The sequence below is a fragment of the Pleurodeles waltl genome, chromosome 8 (assembly GCF_031143425.1).
Source record: "Pleurodeles waltl isolate 20211129_DDA chromosome 8, aPleWal1.hap1.20221129, whole genome shotgun sequence".
Taxonomy (NCBI): Eukaryota; Metazoa; Chordata; class Amphibia; order Caudata; family Salamandridae; genus Pleurodeles; species Pleurodeles waltl.
Window position 1 is genome coordinate 716,614,219 of NC_090447.1, and position 25,543 is coordinate 716,639,761.

General features: G+C 47.2%; 1 protein-coding gene across 3 annotated transcripts in view; it reads right to left on the bottom strand.

The window, feature by feature from the left end:
• Positions 1-25,543, bottom strand: part of DCBLD2 (discoidin, CUB and LCCL domain containing 2) — a 529,217-nt gene that overhangs the window by 253,810 nt on the left and 249,864 nt on the right. For all 3 annotated transcript variants that reach the window (XM_069204886.1, XM_069204888.1, XM_069204885.1), the window contains exon 8: positions 23,281-23,496. In XM_069204886.1, coding sequence (XP_069060987.1) covers positions 23,281-23,496 — 216 coding nt within the window. The remainder of the gene's footprint in view (positions 1-23,280; positions 23,497-25,543) is intronic.

Sequence of the window (25,543 nt, forward strand, 5' to 3'; positions counted from 1 at the left end):
AACATAACCTGGTCAGAGCCCCGCAAGTCACCCCATCTTGGATTCCCCTGGGTTTCTAGTTTTCAAAAATGCACTGGTTTGCTAGGTTTCCTCAGGTGTCGGCTGAGCTACAGGCCAAAATCCACAGGTAGGCACTGCTTTTTATAAAAAAATGTGATGTGTCCACGTTGTGTTTTGGGCCCTTTCCTTTCGTGGGCGCTAGTCCTACCCACACAAGTGAGGTATCATTTTTATCGGGAGACTTGGGGGAACGCTGGGTAGAAGGAAATTTGTGGCTCCTCTCAGATTCCAGAACTTTCTGCCACAGAAATGTGAGTAACATGTGTATTTTTAGCCAAATTTTGAGGTTTGCAAAGGATTCTGGGTAACAGAACCTGGTCCGAGCCCCGCAAGTCACCCCTCCTTGGATTCCCCTAGGTCTCTAGTTTTCAGAAATGCACAGGTTTGGTAGGTTTCCCTAGGTGCCGGCTGAGCTAGAGGCCAAAATCTACAGGTAGGCACTTCGCAAAAAACACCTCTGTTTTTTTCCAAAATTTAGGATGTGTCCACGTTGCGCTTTGGGGTGTTTCCTGTCGCCGGCGCTAGGCCTATCCACGCAAGTGAGGTATCATTTTTATCGGGAGACTTGGGGGAACGCTGGGTGGAAGGAAATTTGTAGCTCCTCTCAGATTCCAGAACTTTCTGCCACAGAAATGTGAGGGACATGTGTTTTTTTAGCCAAATTTTGAGGTTTGCAAAGGATTCTGGGTAACAGAACCTGGTCCGAGCCCCGCAAGTCACCCCTCCTTGGATTCCCCTAGGTCTCTAGTTTTCAGAAATGCACAGGTTTGGTAGGTTTCCCTAGGTGCCGGCTGAGCTAGAGGCCAAAATCTACAGGTAGGCACTTCGCAAAAAACACCTCTGTTTTTTTCCAAAATTTAGGATGTGTCCACGTTGCGCTTTGGGGTGTTTCCTGTCGCCGGCGCTAGGCCTACCCACGCAAGTGAGGTATCATTTTTATCGGGAGACTTGGGGGAACGCTGGGTAGAAGGAAATTTGTGGCTCCTCTCAGATTCCAGAACTTTCTGCCACAGAAATGTGAGTAACATGTGTATTTTTAGCCAAATTTTGAGGTTTGCAAAGGATTCTGGGTAACAGAACCTGGTCCGAGCCCCGCAAGTCACCCCTCCTTGGATTCCCCTAGGTCTATAGTTTTCAGAAATGCACAGGTTTGGTAGGTTTCCCTAGGTGCCGGCTGAGCTAGAGGCCAAAATCTACAGGTAGGCACTTTGCAAAAAACACCTCTGTTTTTTTCCAAAATTTAGGATGTGTCCACGTTGCGCTTTGGGGTGTTTCCTGTCGCCGGCGCTAGGCCTACCCACGCAAGTGAGGTATCATTTTTATTGGGAGACTTGGGGGAACGCTGGGTGGAAGGAAATTTGTAGCTCCTCTCAGATTCCAGAACTTTCTGCCACAGAAATGTGAGGGACATGTGTTTTTTTAGCCAAATGTTGAGGTTTGCAAAGGATTCTGGGTAACAGAACCTGGTCCGAGCCACACAAGTCACCCCTCCTTGGATTCCCCTAGGTCTCTAGTTTTCAGAAATGTACAGGTTTGGTAGGTTTCCCTAGGTGGCGGCTGAGCTAGAGGCCAAAATCTCCAGGTAGTCACTTTGCTAAAAACAGCTCTGTTTTCTGTGATATGTCCACGTTGTGTTTTGGGGCATATCCTGTCGCGGGCGCTAGGCCTACCCACACAAGTGAGGTATCATTTTTATCGGGAGACGTGGGGGAACGCTGGGTGGAAGGAAATTTGTGGCTCCTCTCAGATTCCAGAACTTTCTGCCACAGAAATGTGAGGAACATGTGTTTTTTTAGCCAAATTTTGAGGTTTGCAAAGGATTCTGGGTAACAGAACCTGGTCCGAGCCACACAAGTCACCCCTCCTTGGATTCCCCTAGGTCTCTAGTTTTCAGAAATGTACAGGTTTGGTAGGTTTCCCTAGGTGCCGGCTGAGCTAGAGGCCAAAATCTACAGGTAGTCAATTTGCTAAAAACAGCTCTGTTTTCTGTGATATGTCCACGTTGTGTTTTGGGGCATATCCTGTCGCGGGCGCTAGGCCTACCCACACAAGTGAGGTATCATTTTTATCGGGAGACGTGGGGGAACGCTGGGTGGAAGGAAATTTGTGGCTCCTCTCAGATTCCAGAACTTTCTGCCACAGAAATGTGAGGAACATGTGTTTTTTTAGCCAAATTTTGAGGTTTGCAAAGGATTCTGGGTAACAGAACCTGGTCCGAGCCACACAAGTCACCCCTCCTTGGATTCCCCTAGGTCTCTAGTTTTCAGAAATGTACAGGTTTGGTAGGTTTCCCTAGGTGCCGGCTGAGCTAGAGGCCAAAATCTACAGGTAGTCACTTTGCTAAAAACAGCTCTGTTTTCTGTGATATGTCCACGTTGTGTTTTGGGGCATATCCTGTCGCGGGCGCTAGGCCTACCCACACAAGTGAGGTATCATTTTTATCGGGAGACGTGGGGGAACGCTGGGTGGAAGGAAATTTGTGGCTCCTCTCAGATTCCAGAACTTTCTGCCACAGAAATGTGAGGAACATGTGTTTTTTTAGCCAAATTTTGAGGTTTGCAAAGGATTCTGGGTAACAGAACCTGGTCCGAGCCCCGCAAGTCACCCCTCCTTGGATTCCCCTAGGTCTCTAGTTTTCAGAAATGCACAGGTTTGGTAGGTTTCCCTAGGTGGCGGCTGAGCTAGAGGCCAAAATCTCCAGGTAGTCACTTTGCTAAAAACAGCTCTGTTTTCTGTGATATGTCCACGTTGTGTTTTGGGGCATATCCTGTCGCGGGCGCTAGGCCTACCCACACAAGTGAGGTATCATTTTTATCGGGAGACGTGGGGGAACGCTGGGTGGAAGGAAATTTGTGGCTCCTCTCAGATTCCAGAACTTTCTGCCACAGAAATGTGAGGAACATGTGTTTTTTTAGCCAAATTTTGAGGTTTGCAAAGGATTCTGGGTAACAGAACCTGGTCCGAGCCCCGCAAGTCACCCCTCCTTGGATTCCCCTAGGTCTCTAGTTTTCAGAAATGCACAGGTTTGGTAGGTTTCCCTAGGTGGCGGCTGAGCTAGAGGCCAAAATCTACAGGTAGTCACTTTGCTAAAAACAGCTCTGTTTTCTGTGATATGTCCATGTTGTGTTTTGGGGTATATCCTGTCGCGGGCGCTAGGCCTACCCACACAAGTGAGGTATCATTTTTATCGGGAGACGTGGGGGAACGCTGGGTGGAAGGAAATTTGTGGCTCCTCTCAGATTCCAGAACTTTCTGCCACAGAAATGTGAGGAACATGTGTTTTTTTAGCGAAATTTTGAGGTTTGCAAAGGATTCTGGGTAACAGAACCTGGTCCGAGCCCCGCAAGTCACCCCTCCTTGGATTCCCCTAGGTCTCTAGTTTTCAGAAATGCACAGGTTTGGTAGGTTTCCCTAGGTGGCGGCTGAGCTAGAGGCCAAAATCTACAGGTAGTCACTTTGCTAAAAACAGCTCTGTTTTCTGTGATATGTCCACGTTGTGTTTTGGGGTATATCCTGTCGCGGGCGCTAGGCCTACCCACACAAGTGAGGTATCATTTTTATCGGGAGACGTGGGGGAACGCTGGGTGGAAGGAAATTTGTGGCTCCTCTCAGATTCCAGAACTTTCTGCCACAGAAATGTGAGGAACATGTGTTTTTTTAGCCAAATTTTGAGGTTTGCAAAGGATTCTGGGTAACAGAACCTGGTCCGAGCCACACAAGTCACCCCTCCTTGGATTCCCCTAGGTCTCTAGTTTTCAGAAATGCACAGGTTTGGTAGGTTTCCCTAGGTGGCGGCTGAGCTAGAGGCCAAAATCTACAGGTAGTCACTTTGCTAAAAACAGCTCTGTTTTCTGTGATGTGTCCACGTTGTGTTTTGGGGCATATCCTGTCGCGGGCGCTAGGCCTACCCACACAAGTGAGGTATCATTTTTATCGGGAGACATGGGGGAACGCTGGGTGGAAGGAAATTTGTGGCTCCTCTCAGATTCCATAACTTTCTGCCACAGAAATGTGAGGAACATGTGTTTTTTTAGCCAAATTGTGAGGTTTGCAAAGGATTCTGGGTAACAGAACCTGGTCCGAGCCACACAAGTCACCCCTCCTTGGATTCCCCTAGGTCTCTAGTTTTCAGAAATGCACAGGTTTGGTAGGTTTCCCTAGGTGGCGGCTGAGCTAGAGGCCAAAATCTACAGGTAGTCACTTTGCTAAAAACAGCTCTGTTTTCTGTGATGTGTCCATGTTGTGTTTTGGGGCATATCCTGTCGCGGGTGCTAGGCCTACCCACACAAGTGAGGTACCATTTTTATCGGGAGACTTGGGGGAACATAGATTAGCAAAACAAGTACTATTGCCCCTTGTCTTTCTCTACATTTTTTCCTTCCAAATATAGGAGTGTGTGTAAAAAAAAATCTATTTGAGAAATTCCCTGTAATTCACGTGCTACTATGGTCACCCCGGAATTCAGAGATGTGCAAATAACCACTGCTCCTCAACACCTTATCTTGTGCCCTTTTTGGAAATGCAAAGGTTTTCTTGATAGCAATTTTTTACTCCTTATATTTCAGCAAATGAATTGCTGTATACCCGGTATAGAATGAAAACGCACTGCAGGGTGCAGCTCATTTATTGGCTCTGGGTTCCTCGGGTTCTTGATGAACCTACAAGCCCTATATATCCCCGCAACCAGAGGAGTCCAGCAGACGTAACGGTATATTGCTTTCGATAATCTGACATTGCAGGGAAAAGTTACAGAGTAAAACGTAGAGAAAAATTGATGTTTTTTTCACCTCAATTTCAATATTTTTCTTTTTCAGCTGTTATTTTCTGTAGGAAACCCTTGTAGGATCTACACAAATGACCCCTTGCTGAATTCAGAAGTTTGTCTACTTTTCAGAAATGTTTAGGTTTCTGGGATCCAGCATTGGTTTCATGACCATTCCTGTCACTGACTGGAAGGAGGCTGAAAGCACAAAAAATTGCACAAATGGGGTATGCCCCAGTAAAATGCCAAAATTGTGTTGAAAAATTGGGTTTTCTGATTCAAGTCTGCCTATTCCTGAAAGCTGGGAAGCTGCTGAGTTTAGCACCGCAAACCCTTTGTTGATGCCATTTTCAGGGGAAAAACCACAAGCCTTCTTCTGCAGCCACTTTTTCCAATTTTTTTGAAAAAAACGAAATTTTCACTGTATTTTGGCCAATTTCTTGGCCTCCTTCAAGGGAACCCACAAAGTCTGGGTACCTCTAGAATCCCTAGGATGTTGGAAAAAAAGGACGCAAATTTGGCTTGGTTAGCTTATGTGGACAAAAAGTTATGAGGGCCTAAGCGCGAACTGCCCCAAATAGGCAAAAAAAGGCCCGGCACAGGAGGGGGAAAAGGCCTGGCAGCGAAGGGGTTAAACAAAGAAATGTTCTTAGGGTGCTATGGTAAACATTACTAGTTTTGTTTAAAAGTTTGATTGGTAACACAAAGGTAATGCTGAATAATGGATCTCAGACGTGACACCGCCAACATAATGATCCATGGGTTATGCATGCTGACTGTCTCAACTGGGCTTAATGTATGAATCTGAAACGGATATGGCCCCACTGCGATAAATGCCCGAAGACAATAATACTAATGGATTCTGTATATGACAAACACCATGCTATACCCGCACTGATTATGAGAAGTAATGTCTTGAAAATACCAATAAACAAAGTTTAAAAACAAAATGCATGAATGGAATTCAGTGAACAATTATTGACACTGACCCACCCAGTACCTCTTCCTGTAGTGGTTTGGGAGTGGGGTAGGAGGATAGGCTCCCAGACACTCCAGCTGCCCCTCTGCTTAGATCATCGCTCACCAGGCAGGTCCTGGGCCATGTGCCCCACCAAAAGAAGTCAGGTAAGGGTGGGGGCCAGCATTCTCCCTCGAACCCCCTGTCTCCCACCTAAGATGTTTCAAAGATACTGTACTGCCACTGGCCGGGGCAGGAGAAACCAACGCGCCACACGCTGGCGACCTCCAGATGTGGGCCCAACACAGCTCTTCATGGCTCTGCCTGAGCCGCTCCACGGCTGGCACACTCATCGTCTGCATTGGAGGACCCTGGGCGGCCCCACTGCAACTGTCCACTCTCCACCAGACCCCCTGGCAGAAAAGGCACCTTCCACAAACTCCTCCAATGCCAGGCTACAATCTGCTGATTTCCATGTCAAGAGCCACGCTCCACCTCACAACCTGCTGCACAGCCCTGCCAATGCCATCTCCACAGCAGGTATGGCCCCAAAGCCCCCAGCAAAGCTGCTCGCAGAACTATGTCTAAGATGGGGCTGGGGGGCAATATCGTAGGCTGAACTTCGTGTCCCGGAGGGGTCACTTTTGAGGATCTAGGCAGATACATTTGGGTCAAGCATGGAGCTCTTGTATTATGTAGCCGCAAACTAAGCCTATGGCCCGCCATCTTCAATTGTCACTCTTGCCACTATTTTTTAAAACATATTATGTACTAAGCTGCTGCATGAAAAAGACCCAAGATATCCTAAGATATACATAGATATGCATCTTGGGTTTGAGACCTTTGAGGGTTAGCTAAGTATCTCACTAATAACATACTTGGTCTATGACAGAATAGACTATATAGGCTTTCCTGTCACCTGTTTGTCTCCTACCCATTACAGGGCATAAACAGTATATCCTTACATCCTGGGAGCCAAGAGGACTCTTAACAGGTGTGACCAAAACAGTCTTGCATGCTTCAGTATATTGTTGAAACACATACTGTCAGGGCCGAACAGGAGGGCAGTTCTAATGATGCCAATATTTTAACAGTATCGTGATGCAGAGTTACAAATCATTTCGAAATAGTTATAAATATGGATATATTTTGATTCCATGTGTACTTAGTGGTTGTGGGAAAACCTTAAGTGGTACTGACTATGGCTTACAGAAGGGCTGAAAGACATGTATGTGAACCATTTAATAAGGCCACTGATAAAGGTTTGGGACCAAAAAACTCTGCTAATTCCACCTCCAATACATCTGAACCAACAGTTTATACCCACAATGACATCCATAGAGATTGGGAAAATTAATGGTTCTCCACCTGCTTAGCTAGGATGTTTATTCGATCCATCACTAACATGTCTGAGCACTGCATAAGTGCATTTCAAATCAGTGACAGAAAGACTTGTACATGCACATTAAACACCAGGCATGACAGCCAGACGGGAACTAAAACCCTTTCAGTTTAAAAGACACTTTAATTCACCCAAATGTAAACAAGAGCATGCATGCCAAATATCTACAGGATTTGTTACAGTTTCCAACAAGAACGGCACTAGAGGAACAACATACAGACACACCATATAATATGACAAATTTTGCATGAGCCTCAGAAATTCGAATTTAATATTGCAAAACACTGACTGGTGAATTACGTAGGCGAGGATGGAGTGCCAGGACAGTGATTGTTTATTTCAGGAGGGAAAGTTGACGACTGCAGTCTGGAATATTAGGGTACTCAATTTCATTGCCTCCTGTATTTATGTAATGGCACATATTTTTAAAAAAAAAACGTAGGTCAGCTATCTTTCATTTCCTAGGGATTTGAGATCCACAGGCCAAGCTCTAATTGTTATAACAGAAATTTTGTCCAACCCTTAGACAAGTGATTCAACTGTCTGCAAATTCCACTCTGAAGATGGCAGCCTGCTAATTGTGTTAGACAGAGGCTGGGGAGGCCACTCAGGCTCTAAACCGGCAATGGAGTCTGGACTCTTCTGAACAGCAAAAGCTGTATTAATATATTTGTGTAAGGGGTAGTTATCAAGATAACCAGAAATTAGAGGAACTGGGAGCTATCAAGGTCCAGCACACACTCTTTCGTATATAATTTTCAAAACTAAAAGCATGCTGTTTCTATCCAAAACGCAGGGGGGCACAATTTGTGGACCTAAGTAAATAAGTGTCCAGTAACAATGTGTTCTACATCAAATGTATAGCTGGTAGCTCAAATGACTGAGGTGAAAATGGAATACAAATTTAGGAAGACATTTAGGGTTGGTGTGGAGAACTACCCTGTCCCTGTGTAGCTGGAAGAAAGTTTCTTCCAAGGTCGAAGCCTGGAGCTCACTAACATGTTTAAGTGATATGATAGTGACTAAAAATGCCACTTTCCAAGAAAGGAACCGAAGAGGGCATGAGTGCAGGGGTTCAAATGGCGGGCCCGAGAAGCACATTAAGAGTCCATGAGGGTGCAGGTAGAACCCTTGGTGGAATAAATCTTGAGCCCTTCCATGAAGCCTTTGATGACTGATATTTTGAATAAAGAGACATGTTGTCCATTCGGTTGATAGGTAGTTATTGCAGCAAGATGTAGTTTTATGCACATTGTAAAATCCAGAATCTACAAGGGCTTCAGGAACCAAAACCCACCAGCACCGCTCACCACCACGGACCTAGCACCTCACTAGATACTGAACACCTGGACCCCCATCACCGAAGAGGACACCCAAAGACTGATGAACTCCTCCAGCACTCTCAGACCCATGCCCTCATCATATTCTCCACCTGGCCAGTGCCATCATAGCCCCGGAGCTCTGCTGAACCATCAACCGGTCATTCGAGATAGCCGTGTTTCCCTCAGACTGGGAGCACGCCAAAATCAACCCGCTACTCAAGAAACCCACCGCCGACCCTACAGAGCTGGAGAACTACAGACCCATCTCTCTGCTCCCTTTCCCATCCTAGGTAATGGAGAAGGCCATCAACCAGCAACTCACTAAATTCCTCGAGACACATCGTAGGCTAGACCCATCCCAGTCTGGATTCAGAAGCAACCACAGCACTGAAACTGCATTCTTAGCAGCCACTGACGACATATATATCATACTGGACTGCAGAGGCACGGCACACTCATCCTCCTTGACCTCTCTGCTGCATTTTACACCTACCCCACTCCACCCTCTGCGACAGACTGCACAATGCCGGCATCTGAGATAAAGCTCTGAATTGGATCATGTCCTTTGTAGGAAGTTGGTTCTGTATGTGCTATTTCAAAGTAAGGAATAGCATGCACAGAGTCCAAGGGTTCCCCTTAGAGGTAAGATAGTGGCAAAAAGAGATAATACTAATGCTCTATTTTGTGGTAGTGTGGTCGAGCAGTAGGCTTATCAAAGGAGTAGTGTTAAGCATTTGTTGTACATACACACAGGCAATACATGAGGAACACACACTCAGAGACAAATCCAGCCAATAGGTTTTGTTATAGAAAAATATATTTTCTTAGTTTATTTTAAGAACCACAGGTTCAAATTCTACATGTAATATCTCATTTGAAAGGTATTGCAGGTAAGTACTTTAGGAACTTTGAACAATTACAATAGCATGTATACTTTTTACATAAAACACATTGAGCTGTTTTAAAAGTGGACACTGCAATGTTCACAGTTCCTGGGGGAGGTGAAGTAATGTTAGTTTTAGCAGGTAAGTAAATTACCTACAGGTTTGAGATTGGGGTCCAAAGTAGCCCACCGTTGGGGGTTCAGAGCAACCCCAAAGTTATCACACCAGCAACTCAGGGCCGGTCAGGTGCAAAGGTCAAAGAGGTGCCCAAAACACATAGGCTTCAATGGAGAGAAGGAGGTGCCCCGGTTCCAGTCTGCCAGCAGGTAAGTACCCGCGTCTTCGGAGGGCAGACCAGGGGGGTTTTATAGGGCACCGGGGGGGACACGAGTCAGCACAAAAAGTACACCCTCAGCAGCGCGGGGGCGGCCGGGTGCAGTGTGAAAACACGCGTCGGGTTTCCAATAGTTTCCTATGGGAGACCAAGGGGTCTCTTCAGCGATGCAGGCAGGCAAGGGGGGGGCTCCTCGGGGTAGCCACCACCTGGGCAAGGGAGAGGGCCTCCTGGGGGTCACTCCTGCACAGGAGTTCCGTTCCTTCAGGAGCTGGGGGCTGCGGGTGCAGGGTCTTTTCCAGCCGTCGGGAAATAGAGTTCAGGCAGTCGCGGTCAGGGGGAGCCTCGGGATTCCCTCTGCAGGCCTCGCTGTGGGGGCTCAGGGGGGATAACTTTGGTTACTCACGGTCTCGGAGTCGCCGGAGGGTCCTCCCTGAGGTGTTGGTTCTCCACCAGTCGAGTCGGGGTCGCCGGGTGCAGTGTTGCAAGTCTCACGCTTCTTGCAGGGAGTTGCAGGGGTCTTTAAATCTGCTCCTCTGTAACAAAGTTGCAGTTCTTTTGGAGCAGTGCCGCTGTCCTCGGGAGTTTCTTGTCTTTCTTGAAGCAGGGCAGTCCTCAGAGGATTCAGAGGTCGCTGGTCCCTTGGAAAGCGTCGCTGGAGCAGGTTTCTTTGGAAGGCAGGAGACAGGCCGGTAAGTCTGGGGCCAAAGCAGTGTCTTCTGTTCTTCCTCTGCAGGGGTTTTTCAGCTCAGCAGTCCTCTTCCTTCTTGTAGTTTCAGGAATCTAAATTCTTAGGTTCAGGGAAGCCCTTAAATACTAATTTTAAGGGTGTGTTTAGGTCTGGGGGGTTAGTAGCCAATGGCTACTAGTCCTGAGGGTGAGTACACCCTCTTTGTGCCTCCTCCCAAGGGGAGGGGGGCACATCCCTAATCCTATTGGGGGAATCCTCAATCTGCAAGATGGAGGATTTCTAAAAGTTAGAGTCACTTCAGCTCAGGACACCTTAAGGGCTGTCCTGACTGGCCAGTGACTCCTCCTTGTTTTTCTCATTAATTCCTCCGGCCTTGCCGCCAAAAGTGGGGGCCGTGGCCGGAGGGGGCGGGCAACTCCACTAGCTGGAGTGTCCTGCGGTGCTGGAACAAAGGGGTGAGCCTTTGAGGCTCACCGCCAGGTGTTACAGCTCCTGCCTGGGGGAGGTGTTAGCATCTCCACCCAGTGCAGGCTTTGTTACTGGCCTCAGAGTGACAAAGGCACTCTCCCCATGGGGCCAGCAACATGTCTCTAGTGTGGCAGGCTGCTGGAACCAGTCAGCCTACACAGATAGTTGGATACAGTTTCAGGGGGCACCTCTAAGGTGCCCTCTGGGGTGTGTTTCACAATAAAATGTACACTGGCATCAGTGTGCATTTATTGTGCTGAGAAGTTTGATACCAAACTTCCCAGTTTTCAGTGTAGCCATTATGGTGCTGTGGAGTTCATGTTTGACAGACTCCCAGACCATATACTCTTATGGCTACCCTGCACTTACAATGTCTAAGGTTTGGCTTAGACACTGTAGGAGCACAGTGCTCATGCACTGGTGCCCTCACCTATGGTATAGTGCACCCTGCCTTAGGGCTGTAAGGCCTGCTAGAGGGGTGTCTTACCTATACTGCATAGGCAGTGAGAGGCTGGCATGGCACCCTGAGGGGAGTGCCATGTCGACTTACTCATTTTGTTCTCATTAGCACACATAAGCTGGTAAGCAGTGTGTCTGTGCTGAGTGAGGGGTCTACAGGGTGGCATAAGACATGCTGCAGCCCTTAGAGACCTTCCCTGGCATCAGGGCCCTTGGAACCAGAGGTACCAGTTACAAGGGACTTACCTGGATGCCAGGGTGTGCCAATTGTGGATACAAAAGTACAGGTTAGGGAAAGAACACTGGTGCTGGGGCCTGGTTAGCAGGCCTCAGCACACTTTCAATTCAAAACATAGCATCAGCAAAGGCAAAAAGTCAGGGGGTAACCATGCCAAGGAGGCATTTCCTTACATCCTTCCTCACTGGAAGAACAGAGTGTAAGACTATCGCCATTCATGTCAGAACCCAAAGACACATGCTGCGGAGTGCCCCAAGGATCTTCATTCAGCCTGAACAACGGGAAGAGAGCAGTTGCCGCCTGGATGGAGGACAGTTGCCTCAAGCTCAACTCGGACAAGACAGATTCTCATAATCGGCTCTATCCCTTCTGCCTGGAACTCCTCCTGGTGACCCACCGCGCTGGAAAACTCCCCCACAGACCACATGCGCAACCTGGGCATCATCCTGGACGTCTCTCTCTCCCTGGCCTGCCAAGCCAATGTCGTCTCTTCATCATGCTTTCACACCCGCCGTCTCCTGCGGAACATTTTCAGGTGGATTTCCTCCGACACGAGGAAGACAGTCATCCACGCACTTATCACTTGCAAACTGGACTACAGCAATGCACTCTATGCCGTCATCGCCAAGAAACTTCAACCAAGACTACAAAGAGTCCAGAATGCAGCAGCCACACTCATTCTGGACATCCCCCGCCACAGCCGCATCTCCTCCCACCTCAGAGATCTACACTGGCTCCCAGTCAACAAGCGCATCGCAAAAAAACTCCTGACCCACAGCTACAAGCCACTGTACAACATAGGAACGGCATACCTCAACCACCATCTTCCCTTCTACTCACACAACTGACGTCTCCGTTCCTCCCAGCTCGCCCTTGCAGCCTTCCACAAGATTCAGAAAAGCACAGCAGAAGGAAGATCCTTCTCCTGCCTGGCAGCCCAGCCATGGAACACGCTACCTCTCATGCTCAGGCAGACCGCATCACTGAAGCAGTTCAGGAAGGACCTCAAGACCTGGCTCTTCGACTGAGCAGCATGCAGACATTCAACGCCTTGAGACCCTATGCGTGATTAGCAACGCTATACAAATCCATGATTGATTGATGTATATGAATGCTAACCCAGCTTTTTGTAAATGAAGAAAATAGACAATGTACAGTTGTTTGAAATAGAGAATATACAGTGGCATTGAAAGGGCCGATGTATTTTGAATGACAATGACAGAGAAACATTTTCCATTTTGCCACCTAGCAAACTATAGTTGTAGGTCTACAGGCTTCTTTAAGAATGTTCAAACATCCAGGTCGCATGTTAAGGTAACCGAACTCTATAACCTCAGAAGTCAAATCTATAACATGAGTTTGGGGATCTTGGTGCCTGATTTATCCATGGTTCTGAGTGGGAAGGTCTGGCCTGTTGGGGAGCTTTTCGTGGGTACTATAGAGAGGTCTAATATTGTTGTGAAACAGGGTTGACGATTTTAGGTGGGAGCTACTAGGATCATTGTGAGACATGTTTACCTGAGCTTCTGAACCAGAAATAGAAGAGGGAGAGGAGAAAAAGAATAGGTAAATATCCCTGACCAACTCATCCATAGTAACCTGGAGGCAAAGTCTTGGCATTTTGCATTTTCAAAGGTTGCAGAAAGGTCTATCTGAGGGAACCCTCATTGGTGGGAGTATGGGAGGTGGACTTGTGGGTGGATTTCCCACTCATGGACTTGTTGCTGCATCCTGCTGAGCATGTCTGCAAAATTGTTGTCCGTGCCTGGGAAATCTTCTGCTAACAAATGAGATCTAGTCATCATACGGAGTGATTATCGCACCCATCATGAAATCCTAAACTGTACATACATTTTCAGTTAAGGTAAGGCCAATGACGAGTAATAGTGTATACAGCATTTCACCTGCTGCTATAGTGCATTCCACTCCCCAAGGGAATCAAACCTCCCCAATTGTCGCTCGAGTGCCTGGTGAGTGTTGGTTATCAATAAATGTCTAGAAGACTGAAACTCCTTGAGGGTTGACAGGTTATGTGTTCCGGTCCTGTACATGGGCAATATGTCCCTGTCTGAGTGTATTAATGCTTCCTCATAAAGTGTGTGATGTCCAGGGGATTGCGCTAACAGGTCAGTGGTCCTCGGCAGCTGTCTAGTGCTTCCTTTTCTTGCTGTTCCCACTCATTCACCAGAGTGCTCCAAGCCCTGGCCCTTTCCATGGGGCCTTGGTCCTTCCGCGCTTCCCTGTGCCTAATCGTCTCTTCGGCCTTAAACCACTTAAGGACTTCCCTTCTCCATGCTTGCACACGTGGTCCTGCTTCTGCTTTCCATGTCATTGCAATCTCTCTTTTGGCCAGAACTAGGGCTAAATCTTCGAACTGATTAGTGTATTTGTGTTTGGGTTGGTGTCGATATCCCCCCAGTAAGCAGTGTCTGGGGTTATCTGGTACTTCCCGGTCAATAACGTCAGATAGGAGTTGTGCTATCTCGCGCCAGTACTCCCGTAGGGTTGGGCAGGTCCAGAACATATGTATAATTCCGCACCCTCCTCATGGCATCTGGGGCAGCCAGTTCCCAGGGCTCCAAAGTGCCTCTTGATTCTGCCCGGAGTCAGATATGCTCTATGTAGGACGTATGTGTTAATCAATTTAAATCGAGCATTCCTAGAGGCCATCGGAATCCAGGTCAGTATTTCCTCCCAGTCTCTATCCTCTATGACAGCTCCCAGATCCGTTTCCCATTTTTGTTTAAGAACTGTTAGTGGGAGTGTCAGTGCAGTTCTTATTGTTCTATATAGGTGGGTCACTGCCCTATTTGTCCCTGTTGCGCTAACAAGGTATTGTGTTATCTCCGAGATAGGTGGTTCTGAATTATCAGTGTCCCAATGTTTACTCATCGCATTTGTAATTGCTCTGTGAAGCAGGAAGTTCCCCCCTGGGATTTGATATCGGCTTTGGAAGTCCTCGAAGGGCAGCAGGGAGTCTGCCTCGTATAGGGTGCCCAGGGTGGTAGCTCCTGCCTTCTCCCAATTCTTTATTCCACTCCTACTGCCCTTATGTGGAAGTGTTAGCAGGCACCGCATTGGTGTCTCGGAGGCATTGGGGGGGGGGGCATTTTGTCTTGCGGAGATGTCATCTCCAGCATTTATGGATTACTTCCAGTGCCTTGATCTAGGAAGCACAGGTGGGCCAAGGCCTAGAATGACTCTAGCCAATGAGGACAGTTCGGGGATAAATTTTAATATTTCGTGACTGGGCGTCATACGGTCTGCCGTCCATCTGGCAGCCCCTGCAGTTGGCCTGCTAAGTAATATGCTATAAATCCGGGACAGCTAGTCCCCCCTCTTCAGTAGCCCGTCTCATCACTGTAAGTGCTAGCCTCCTCCTGCCCGTCCCCCAGATAAAACGCGTTATCAGAGAGTCCAAGTCCCTAAAGAAACGCTCTGGGATCCATACCGGCAGTGTTGTGAAAAAATATATTAGCCTGGGGAGGGTTATCTTCAGAAGCGCCACTCTGCCCGCAACCGAGATGGGCAGTGTGGACCAGAACCCTATTGAGCTCTTAATGCCCCTCAGCGCCCGCTGGATATTGCCGTTGTATAGGTTCTGGCAGTCATGAAATATATGAACTCCCAGATATTTTAAACACCTGGGTTCCCATTGTAAATCTCCTATGTTCAGGGAGGGTTCCTCCCCTCCTCAGTCGGAAAGAGACTGGATTTCTGCCAATTTAGTCTCAGCCCAGACAAATCACCAAAGTCTCTTAGCAGCACCTGAGCGCTCTGCAGATCACTCTCTGTATCTTTAAAAAAAGAGCAGGAGGTCATCCGCGTACAATGCTATATGAGTCTGAGCCGCCAGAGTGATACCCCTATATGTTCCGCCCTCTCTAGCCTTGCAAGCCAATGGTTGGATAGCTAATGCAAATAGCAGAGGGGAAAGGGGGCAACCCTGTCTAGTTCCCCTCTCTACTCTATAGTTATCAGATATGGTGGTGCCTGCCCGGACTCTGGCCGTCGGTCCAGCATACAGTAGTTTTGTCCAGGCTATAAAACGGTTTCCCATCCCAAACTTGCGGAGGACCTCATAAGTATCTCCACTCCAGACTGTCAAACACTTTCTCAAAATCATTAGCGAAGACTGATGCCCTAGTCTTATCATAACCATCACCCTGCATCAAGGCCAGGAGGCGTTGTATGTTCTGTGCTGTTTGGCGTCCTGGAATAAATCCAGCCTGATCTGCGTGTATTAAATGTGGTATGTGTCGCATGAGTCGGGCCGCTAGTATTTTACTCAGTATCTTATAGTTTGTTGCGAGCATCGACAACGGGGGGTAAGAAGCCACATCTGTTGGCGCCTTCCCCGGTTTTAAGAGCGGTATTATCAGGGCTTCCCGAGCAGACACAGGTAATGCCCGGTTCTCAGCTGCCGCTTCAAAAAACGCCACTAATCTAGGACCCAGTTTGGATAGATAGGTCGAGTAAAATTCTATTGGGAGTCCGTCTGGGCCAGGTGTTTTATTGCGTGCCATGGAAGCGATGGCTTCTTTCACTTCCGTCTCTGTGATCGGCGCTCCCAGCTCAGCTGCATCCAGGGCCGACATCGTAGGGAGTGGTAAATGCTTTAAGAGGGGGATGTGTTTTACTAGTGTATAGATCTACGTAATATTTCCGAAATTCGTCATTAATAGCCAATTGAGAGTTAATACAATCGCCTCCGGGTTGTGTAAGTTCGACTATTACCGAGCCCCTTTTTGCTGGATTCGCCAGCCATGCCAGTAATGAACTCGCTCGATCACCCTCCGCGTGTGTTCGTGTTAGGTATGCTCTATAGTCGAAACAACGCATCCTGTCAGTTGCCAATATAGTGTGTTCGCGCGCTGATGTGAGCAGTGTTCGCAAGTCTGTAGTCTTGGAGCATTGTCTCTCTAATTCTCTCTGGTTGCTTTCGGCCTTCTCTATGTCTCGCAGCAGCACGCGTCTCTCTCCAGCTGCTGCAGAAAGACACCTCCCTCTAATGACTGCCTTGAACGCGTCCCAATCCACCAGCATGGAAGTAGTCGATCCCTTATTAGTTTCTAAGTAGCTGTCTATTGTCAGGCCAATGGTGTACTTAAACGCCTCGTCATCCAACATAGAAGTCGCCAAGCAGGTATTGGTGCCTTTACCAGAGTCCAATTCAGGGTGAGGAGAAGAGGATTGTGGTCTGAAAGTGTGTGAGTGAGGTATTCGCTCGCATGCGCTAGCCTATGTATCTCTGATGAGGAGAGAAAAGTCTAATCTGACGTGTAGATCGTACATGGGAGAGTAATACGAATAGTCTTGGTCCGTTGTGTGCTGAACGCGCCAAGTGTCCACTAGTCCCCAGTTTTGTTGCCATGTTCGGAATGAGTGGGCCGTTCTAGTGGTTGGGGAAGAGGGCAAAGAGGGGTGGGATCTGTCTAGTGTTACATCTGCTATGCAATTGAAGTCTCCGCCCTTCCCCAGGGCAAAGAACATATTGTCTTCGCCCAAACCTTTAAACAATAACAGTGTTTCAACCATGATCATAGTCTCCGCTGTGTGGCCCACAGCGGTTGTGGGGGTGGTGTGCTCATTTCTCCTCTGTCGGAAGCCCCAGGATTCCTCTGGCCCCCTGCTATCCATTAATGTAGCAGGTAGTGCAAGAGAATAGTTTTTTTCATAGATTGTCAATTTTGAGATTGTAGGTAAGCTGTGTTTCGCCTACCAAGTTGTCTCATCGTATGGAGATTCTGCTAAATGACTGTTCAGCGGTGGAGTGAGCAGTCTGTACCAGCGCTTCTTAGTCCGATTAGGTCATTAGCCGTGCCAGGGGTAATCATAGGCAGGAGAACACTTGATTGGGTGGAGGTTGCAGTTTCATTATCGGAATCCGAATGTTCATCTTCTTTCTGTGAGCTCGAAGGCAAAGCCATGTTCTATCTCCTAGGTCCTTCACCCAGCATTGCCACCGCTTCCACCACACGCCGTCTTTCTTTTTGTACTTCATCTGGATTAGGTGGGACTCTTCTTTGTGTTGCCTGTCACCTCCTTGATCTAGGACACCTTCGTTCTTGTCTTGTTGCGAATTGTTAGTCGGGTCTGGTGTTGTGTGCGATTCCAACCAAGACTAAGGGGGTTATTCTAACTTTGGAGGAGTGTTAATCCGTCTCAAAAGTGACGGTAAAGTGACGGATATACCACCAGCCGTATTACGAGTTCCATAGGATATAATGGACTCGTAATACGGCTGGTGGTAAATCCGTCACTTTACCGTCACTTTTGGGACGGATTAACACCTCCTCCAAAGTTAGAATAACCCCCTAAGTATCTTCCAGTGTGGAGAAGAATTCTGTGCCAGTCGGGGTGACCACTCGAAGTCTAGCCGGATATAACATTGAATAAGGGATCTCCAAATCGCGAAGTTTGCGCTTCACAGAGTTATAGTCCGATCACCGTCGTTGCACATCCCTGGAGAAATCTGGGAAGATGGATACTTTACTGTTCTCATGCCTGACGCAGTATGTGATCCCTGTCTCGGAAGTGGAGGAGTCTCGCTATCACTGGCCTTGGGGGAGTACCTGGGGGGGTGGCATCCTGCTGGGTACTTTGTGAGCTCTCTCCAGGGCAAAAAATGCGGACAACCCCTCCGGGGCAACAACTGACCGAATCCAGGTCTCCAGGAATTCCACCATGTCAGGGCCTTCACTTTTTTCCAGGATCCCTGTGATTCTGATGTTATTGCGTCTCACCCTGTTTTCTGTGCCTTCCGCTCTGCTTTCCAGCGCTTTGACCTGGTTGTCCATTACATTCAGCTTGTTGTGTGCCAGCGTCAGGTTAGGGATTGCTTCTGCCAGGTCTCGCTCTGTCGTGATAACTCTTTCTGTCAACCACTTATGGTCATCCTGTAAGAGGCCCAGATCTATGCTTAGTGTATCAATTTTAACTTCCAACGCTGTTCGGGATGCTGCTATGGCTTGAAGTACATCTTGGAGAGTCGGTTCAGTGTTCTCCGCCACTGGTACATTGTGCGTTAACGGGTCCATGCTCCCTGCGCGCGGTCTGGGACGTAGGAATCCTCCTATGTCGCTTTCTCTTTTTTTGAGGGTCTTCCCCATTGTGTGGCAAAGTTTATTCGCTCAGTGCTCACTCTTCTGCTGCGCGCTCAGCTCATAAGGTGATGTATTTGTGCTGAGAAGAGTCAGAGTTAAGTTTTAGTTCTCCTTATTTGTTCTGTGCTATCGCCCACCAGGGCCCGTAACTGCGTCACTTGTTCTGTAGGTGTGCCTCAGTTATTGGTCTGAGTATTGGGCTCGCCAGTCCCCCTTGATTAGGGACATTTTAGTGGAATCACAAGCAGCATTTTCTTAGCGTTGGCCCAGGGGTTGGTATCCTTCCTAGTGCGCTAATCTGTCATTGCCCCTGCCCTTGCTGATAAGTTTCACTCTTACCGCCAAGTCGACTGGGATGTTCACTGCCCTCCGCTCGGTGGTGTCGGCGAGTAGCGCTTTGTGTTGGATATCTCTCTGATTCGTTCTCTTCTGTGGCCGCGCTTGGTCGCCTCTGCTCTCCTAGGCGTTCGGGCGCTCGCGGCGCTGGGTTTGCGGCCTGAAGTTCCTGTGCCCCCTTCCGGGAATCCCACAGCTTCCTCTCCTGTGCTATTTCTGCGTCCGATGGTCTCCGCTATTCTCAGAACGTGCTGTTTTGAAGCGTCACTATTAGTGGTGGCCGCCATTTTGGGTGCGCCGCAAGCAGAGAGTAGAGTTATTATTTTAAGGTCTCATTTCCAATTCTGGCGGCCCCCACCTAGGTTCCCCGGGTCTCGGGGAAGGCGGCAGTAGATTCCCCGCTTAATTTCGGTGCAGGATGGGTCAAGGATGTGGGTGAGCGACCCCAGAGCTCCCTAGATTTGCAGCTTAATCCATGCGAGCCCTGGTCACGCCCTGTGTCTGTCATGACAGTTATGTGGGGAACAGGGTTGAGAAAACAAAAAAAAAACACTTCTTCATAATGTTGTTGGTAATCCACCATTGTAGAGAGTGAGGAGTATGGTGGTCTATCAACACTAGATCCTCTAATTGACCCTGTGACAGACCACTGTTGAGCTGAACATTACAGTAACAGACCCATGTGTAGGTGGGCATGGGTTATTATGGCAATACAGGAGACCATCATCCCTAGGAGGTGCATGACTGTCCTCACTGTTATCTGCAAATTTGACTGAAATCAAGGTAATAGTATTTGGAAATTCTGAACTCTTGTAGAATTTGGTTAAGCTAGCCCTATTTGTGTGTTTAGAATAGCCCCTAGATATGGCTGTACATGTAGAGGTTGTAAGTGAGACGTGGGAACGTTGATGGTGAATCCCAAGCGGTGGAGCAGATCTACTGTAATCTGAGTGTATTGGTGACACTGTTGATAAGTGTTGGCTTTGATAAGCCAATTGTTCAGGTATGGAAACATGTATGTTTTGACTGCGTGGGTGGGTGCTACTACCGCTAGACATTTGGTTAACAGTTTAACTGCAGTAGTCACCCCAAAGGGAAGGACTTTGAACTGATGTTTGCTGCTCATCACAAACCGGAGATATTTGTGATATACTGGGTGTATCGGTATGTGAAAATATGCATCTTTTAGATCTAGTGTAGCCATACGTTGCCTTGTTGGAGAAGTGGAATCACATCCTGCGAGGTGACCATGTGGAAAAGCTCTGATAGGATGTATTCGTTTAGCGGCCGTAGATCCAGGATCGTCCACAAGGAACCATCCTGTTTGGGTATTAGGAAGTATAGGGCCTTGATGTTGAAGAGGGACAGGTTCGATTGCTCCTTTAAGGAGAAGAGCTTGAACTTGCTGTTTTAGCAATATTCAATGTTCCATGTTCTAGTGATAGCCAGTGAGTGCGAGGTGGAATGTTGGGAGATGTGGTAGTGAGCTCCAGTCAATAGCCATGTTGGATAATGTCCAACACCCACTGGTCTGATGTTATTGATTGCCATGTGGGTAGAACGTCCTGTAATCGACCTCCAACAAGTGTTGTATGATCAGGGGAAGGAGAGGGAAGTCATTGTTTAGTGGTGGGTGTTCCACTACGTGGGGAAGCACCCTTGCCTCTACAGCTGGCATTGTTGCCTCTGTATGAGCCTCTAGGTTAACTTTTCGGAAAAGAGGGTTGGCTCTGTATGTGTTGGTATGAGGTGGAGGCCTCAGAAGAGGTGGCTTTGGAGCCTTCACAACTGCTAAAGAGGCTAAAAGAGCCAAGGGGGGGGGGAGGGGTGTAAATGTTTGGAGGCCTCATACTGATCTGTCTTTTTTTAATTTTCTCTAAGGTCTGGTTGACATGGGGACTAAAGAGATGCTCTGTGTCAAACAGGACATCAGGTAGGCTCTGCTGAACCTCTGACTTGAAGCCAGACACACAGAGCCATGCATTCCATAAAAGTAGAATACTAATGTTAATGCATCTGTCTGCCATATCTGCAGCATGCAGCGCACAGGGTATGGAGGTGTCTGATGTGAGCTTGCCTTCTGAGACAAGCTCTTGTCCTCTCTTCCTATGTTCATCTGGAAGACACTGGAGGAGGTCCTCCATCTCATCCCAGTGTGCGCAGTCATAACGAGCAAGCAGGCCCATTGAGTAGGCAATGTGCCAGCGATTGTCAGATTGTGCTGAAACCCTTTTCCCTGCCGTACTAATATGTTTACTTTCTTTATTGGACAGTGGGGCTTCTCCACTAGCTTGTGAGCTGGCCCACATGTGAGCAGTTGTGATCACCAGCAAGTCTGGCAGTAATATATATACGGTCTGCTGGACAGGACTTGTACTTTTTTTTATTAGCCCTAGGTGTAATTACCCTAGATCTAACTGGGTCTTTGAAAATGTCTTCAGTATGACGTAATATGCCCTTTAGCATGGGTAAGAATTGGGTGGACCTTTGTGTAGCTGAAAGTGTCTCAAAGAGGAACTCCTCCTCTTGAGGATCCTTGCTCTACATCAGGAAATGCAGCAGCCCTACCTATTAACGCCTAGTAAATGGTAGAATTGTCAGGAGGGGAGAGACAGGCTGGAATGAAATCCGTGCCCCTGTCATATGGAGTGTGACTCAAGGGTGTCCCACGGAACGGGGTGTCCCAAAGGTGACATGCCTTGCACCTTGGTCAACTATTGAATGCTGTGGGGATCCCTGAGGTGAGCGGTATAGAGGATCTCCAAGAGACTGTGCTGGAGACAATCAATGGGGTTGTGGATGTTGTGGAGGTAGAGGCGGTAGTGGTGAGAATGGTAGATGAGACAAAGGACTAATTGCTTTGTCCAATTTCTTCCTATGTTTCGGAGGTACTGGAGAGTCCAGAGCCTCTTGGAAAGACAACAGTCTTTTGGATGTGGAGGAATGGTGGCCGAAGGCTTGGCAAGAATACGGCCACTTTAAGGCTGAATATGGATTTGCCTTTGTAGAGCATCCAACTTCTCCTGCAGCTTGTGGAGGATAGGCTTGACTGTCCTGCTGGAATTAGGTTTCGAAGCCAGCTTCAAAGTTTTCGGTACCGAGCCATGTGTGTGTTTCAGCGCAAAAGTTCCACTCGGAGTCAATGTGGTGGACGTCGACATTTGACCCGGCACGAATGGTCGGCGCCAAGGTGCTTGATGCCAAAGACTTTAGTTGGTGTTGCAGGGCCGAGCTTGAGGGCGGGCATGTAAAATGGTTACACTATAAGGACCATGGCCGGACGGCAGTGGTGGACCAAGGACCTCTTGATCAGAGTGAGCCGTATGTCATTTAGAATGTTTGACATTGGGTTGAGGGAGAGGGGAAATCTTATTCACGGACTGTTGGGCTGGTGTAACTTCCTGCACCTCTAGGTCGACTTCGAGATTGGAGTCAGAACTGCCCTCCAGACAGAACACCTCTTCCTCCACAGGGGATGCCTCCGGGTGTTGTTCCCCCTTCTTCACGGACAGGTTCATGGCCGAAGATATTGGGAGTGTCTTTGATGCTTCTTCTCTGCATTTTGAGACGACGCGCCCAACAATCTTGTAAAATGTTCTTAAAACGGAAAGATCAACAAGCCCTGCAATCCACCTCCCTGGGTTCAGGGAACAAACACAGGTTATAGACTAGATGTATGTCTGTTTGGGGATATTTTGTGTGACAGCGAGGGCAGAACCTGAAGGGCATCCATTCCATCACCAGCAGGTCATTATCTGGAGAACATGGGAATGACGGACCCGAAGGGCGAGGACCTAAAGGGCTGCGGTCGAGGCACGTCGACCCTACGATCGATGGATTTGTATTCCTTGATACGGAAAATAAGAAAGCGTGAACAAAAGAAATACCAACAAGGTTAAAGCATGAGTCGAAAGAGTACCATAACGGTATGACACTGGAACAATAGCACTCACGTCCGAACCCGACGGCTGAACTAAAACAATCTAACAATGGAGTTGATGCCTTTGCGCAGTATCACTGAGGTTCACTCTACCATGTGAATCAAAAAACTTCTTCGAAGAAAAACAACCTGCACACATCCAGACGCAAAACTAGATGGCAGGAGTATGCAAAGCAAGTGTATCTACAGTCACACGTCGTGAACAAATGTATTCTCTTTGTTTCCATACACAATTAAAAAAAACTAAGGTAAATATATGCATATAGCTGAACTTGTATTTTACTACTAATGCTCGTCATTCAAAAAGCTGGATATCTTACCTGTAATTTTCTTGAATTTGTTCAAGTCTATTTGTAGCCACTGGTTTTCATCTATGAATTCTGAGGCCCATGGAGGTCCAGGTTTTTTCATCCTAGCTCTCTCAGGGCTCCAGATGTTTATTTCACCTGACACATCAGTCCATTCCAAAGTTGATGAGGCAGCTATCTGAGAATCAGGGATTACCCCGGATTCCATTCCAAGAGTCCCATAACAACCTGGAAATGCAAGAAGAAAATAATACACCATATCACTTCCGTGATACTCGGAATTTAAGTGAATTACATTTCAGAAATGTCTAATAGTTGAGGATGAGAACTGTAACGATATTCAGGTGAGAGATAATACATTATTGGTGACATAGTCCACAGTTTCCCTCCATTTTTAGGCTATCAGGCTATCTGTTAATTCTACCATTGTGACAAACCTGTTCACATTATGTTGCTAATAAATTTTGTGCTAACTTTGCAAAGTTCTGATGCCAAACTTTATCTATGTGTATGTTAACAGCATTATGAGGTATTTTCTCTATGCCCTGAGGCAGCCAGTGTTTACTGGTCAGCATGTGTGGTGGGCAATGTTATTTTCAACTGGTGACTCAAGTCTCGGGTACTACAGTATACAGACTGAATATTGAGGTTACTTCTTTTGTACACTTTATAATGTAAGGCAAATGACACAAGCTAGCTTAACAAGATAGTAGAAGTTGTAGGACTCAGATACAGTTTGACATAGTAATCACACAAATCCAATGCCCAGTCAGAACTACCAGGAATAGTATAGTATCAACAGAACAGTATCAAGAATAGAATATGTATTTAAGCAAAGTATAGCAGTTCACATTAAGCTCTGAACAAGAAAGATATTCTTAGAACATTATGACACTAAAGAGTTTAGTCACTAGACAGCCAAGATAACAGATCCTTCACAACTGCTAGAAACTTTCAGGGCAATGTAGCTCAGTGATGAAGGTGCCACACAGCATATCACTATTATATCAGGAGTACCTTGGTATGCATGTCTTTTGACCTAGTTTCGCAACAGCTCAGTATTAGAGGCAGAGCAAGTTTTAACCAAGTTAGCTGGTGTTCTGCCATAAATCTTAGCAGATATAAAACACTACAACCAAAAAGTGAAACAGAACCCAGAACTGATAAAGTGATGGTCTGCGTGTGCAGTTAACACAGCTGCCATTGATCAAGTTGTCAGAAACATTGGGGCTACTGGACCAGGTTCAAGAAGAACCACTAATAGCCTTTAATGATACAATCATCAAAGGTCTCACTGGGAATGTCGGGTAGAGGAAAAGCTCTCACACCCAAATTAAGTTGCCCACATGTTAGGGATTTATAGCTCATAAGCATCTGGCTCTGATCAAACTTTTTAGGAAGTAGTGGAACCCACTCTTCTCTCTGGAGGTTGTAGGGCACCTTCAAAGTCTGTTATGCCCTGTTGTAGATGCAGGGTGTGAAACTGTTCTGGAGTCAGGACAACCTGCCTCAATCAAGGTACTCGGAGTGAGTATGCCAAATGTTGCTTCTTGCATCGTTTCACAAAAAAAAAAAAAAAAAAAAAAGGTATCCTGCAGGAATAAGTTACAATATTAATTTTTGCGATAGTGAACTCATTAAATTTAACACTGGGACCTTAGGCTCAATCATTCCATTATCTTTAATGAAACATTTATAAATAGTTGTCTATATTGTGTCTCCACACAATGTTCAAGTCCCTGGAGCACAACTAAAAACATGTACATAAATGTTATAAAACCCTTCACCTTTCCACATGCATATTACAAAATCAGACCCAAATCAAATCATTTGGTCTTTAGGGAGGCATGAAGTTTGGGTGTTCGTCATTGCGGGCAAAATTACAATAGCAGGGCGGACAGAATTTAAAGACCGTGCTCATGCTCTAAATTAGCGTCACAGAACCCCAGGGATCCCACATGGACTATAAATCATTCTTAGATTATGTCAAACCACCCAACCAGCAATCTATAGTGAGTGTTTATGAGCAGCATACATCCTCTACTATGGTTGGGGGCACATCAAGGTTGAAATCTCCTGGTTTGTGCAACCAGAACATGGCGCACCCTCAGTGGACCTTCAGACCGTAAGGCTCACATATGCAATAAACAGGGCAGGACAGGAAAAAGTGAAAAAGACAAGATAGTATGAAAAACTAAAAGTGGCTTACTCGAACGATAAAGTCACACAAAATGGCATTTTTGTTGGTGGACCAGCTCTTTGCTATTCTGAGCAC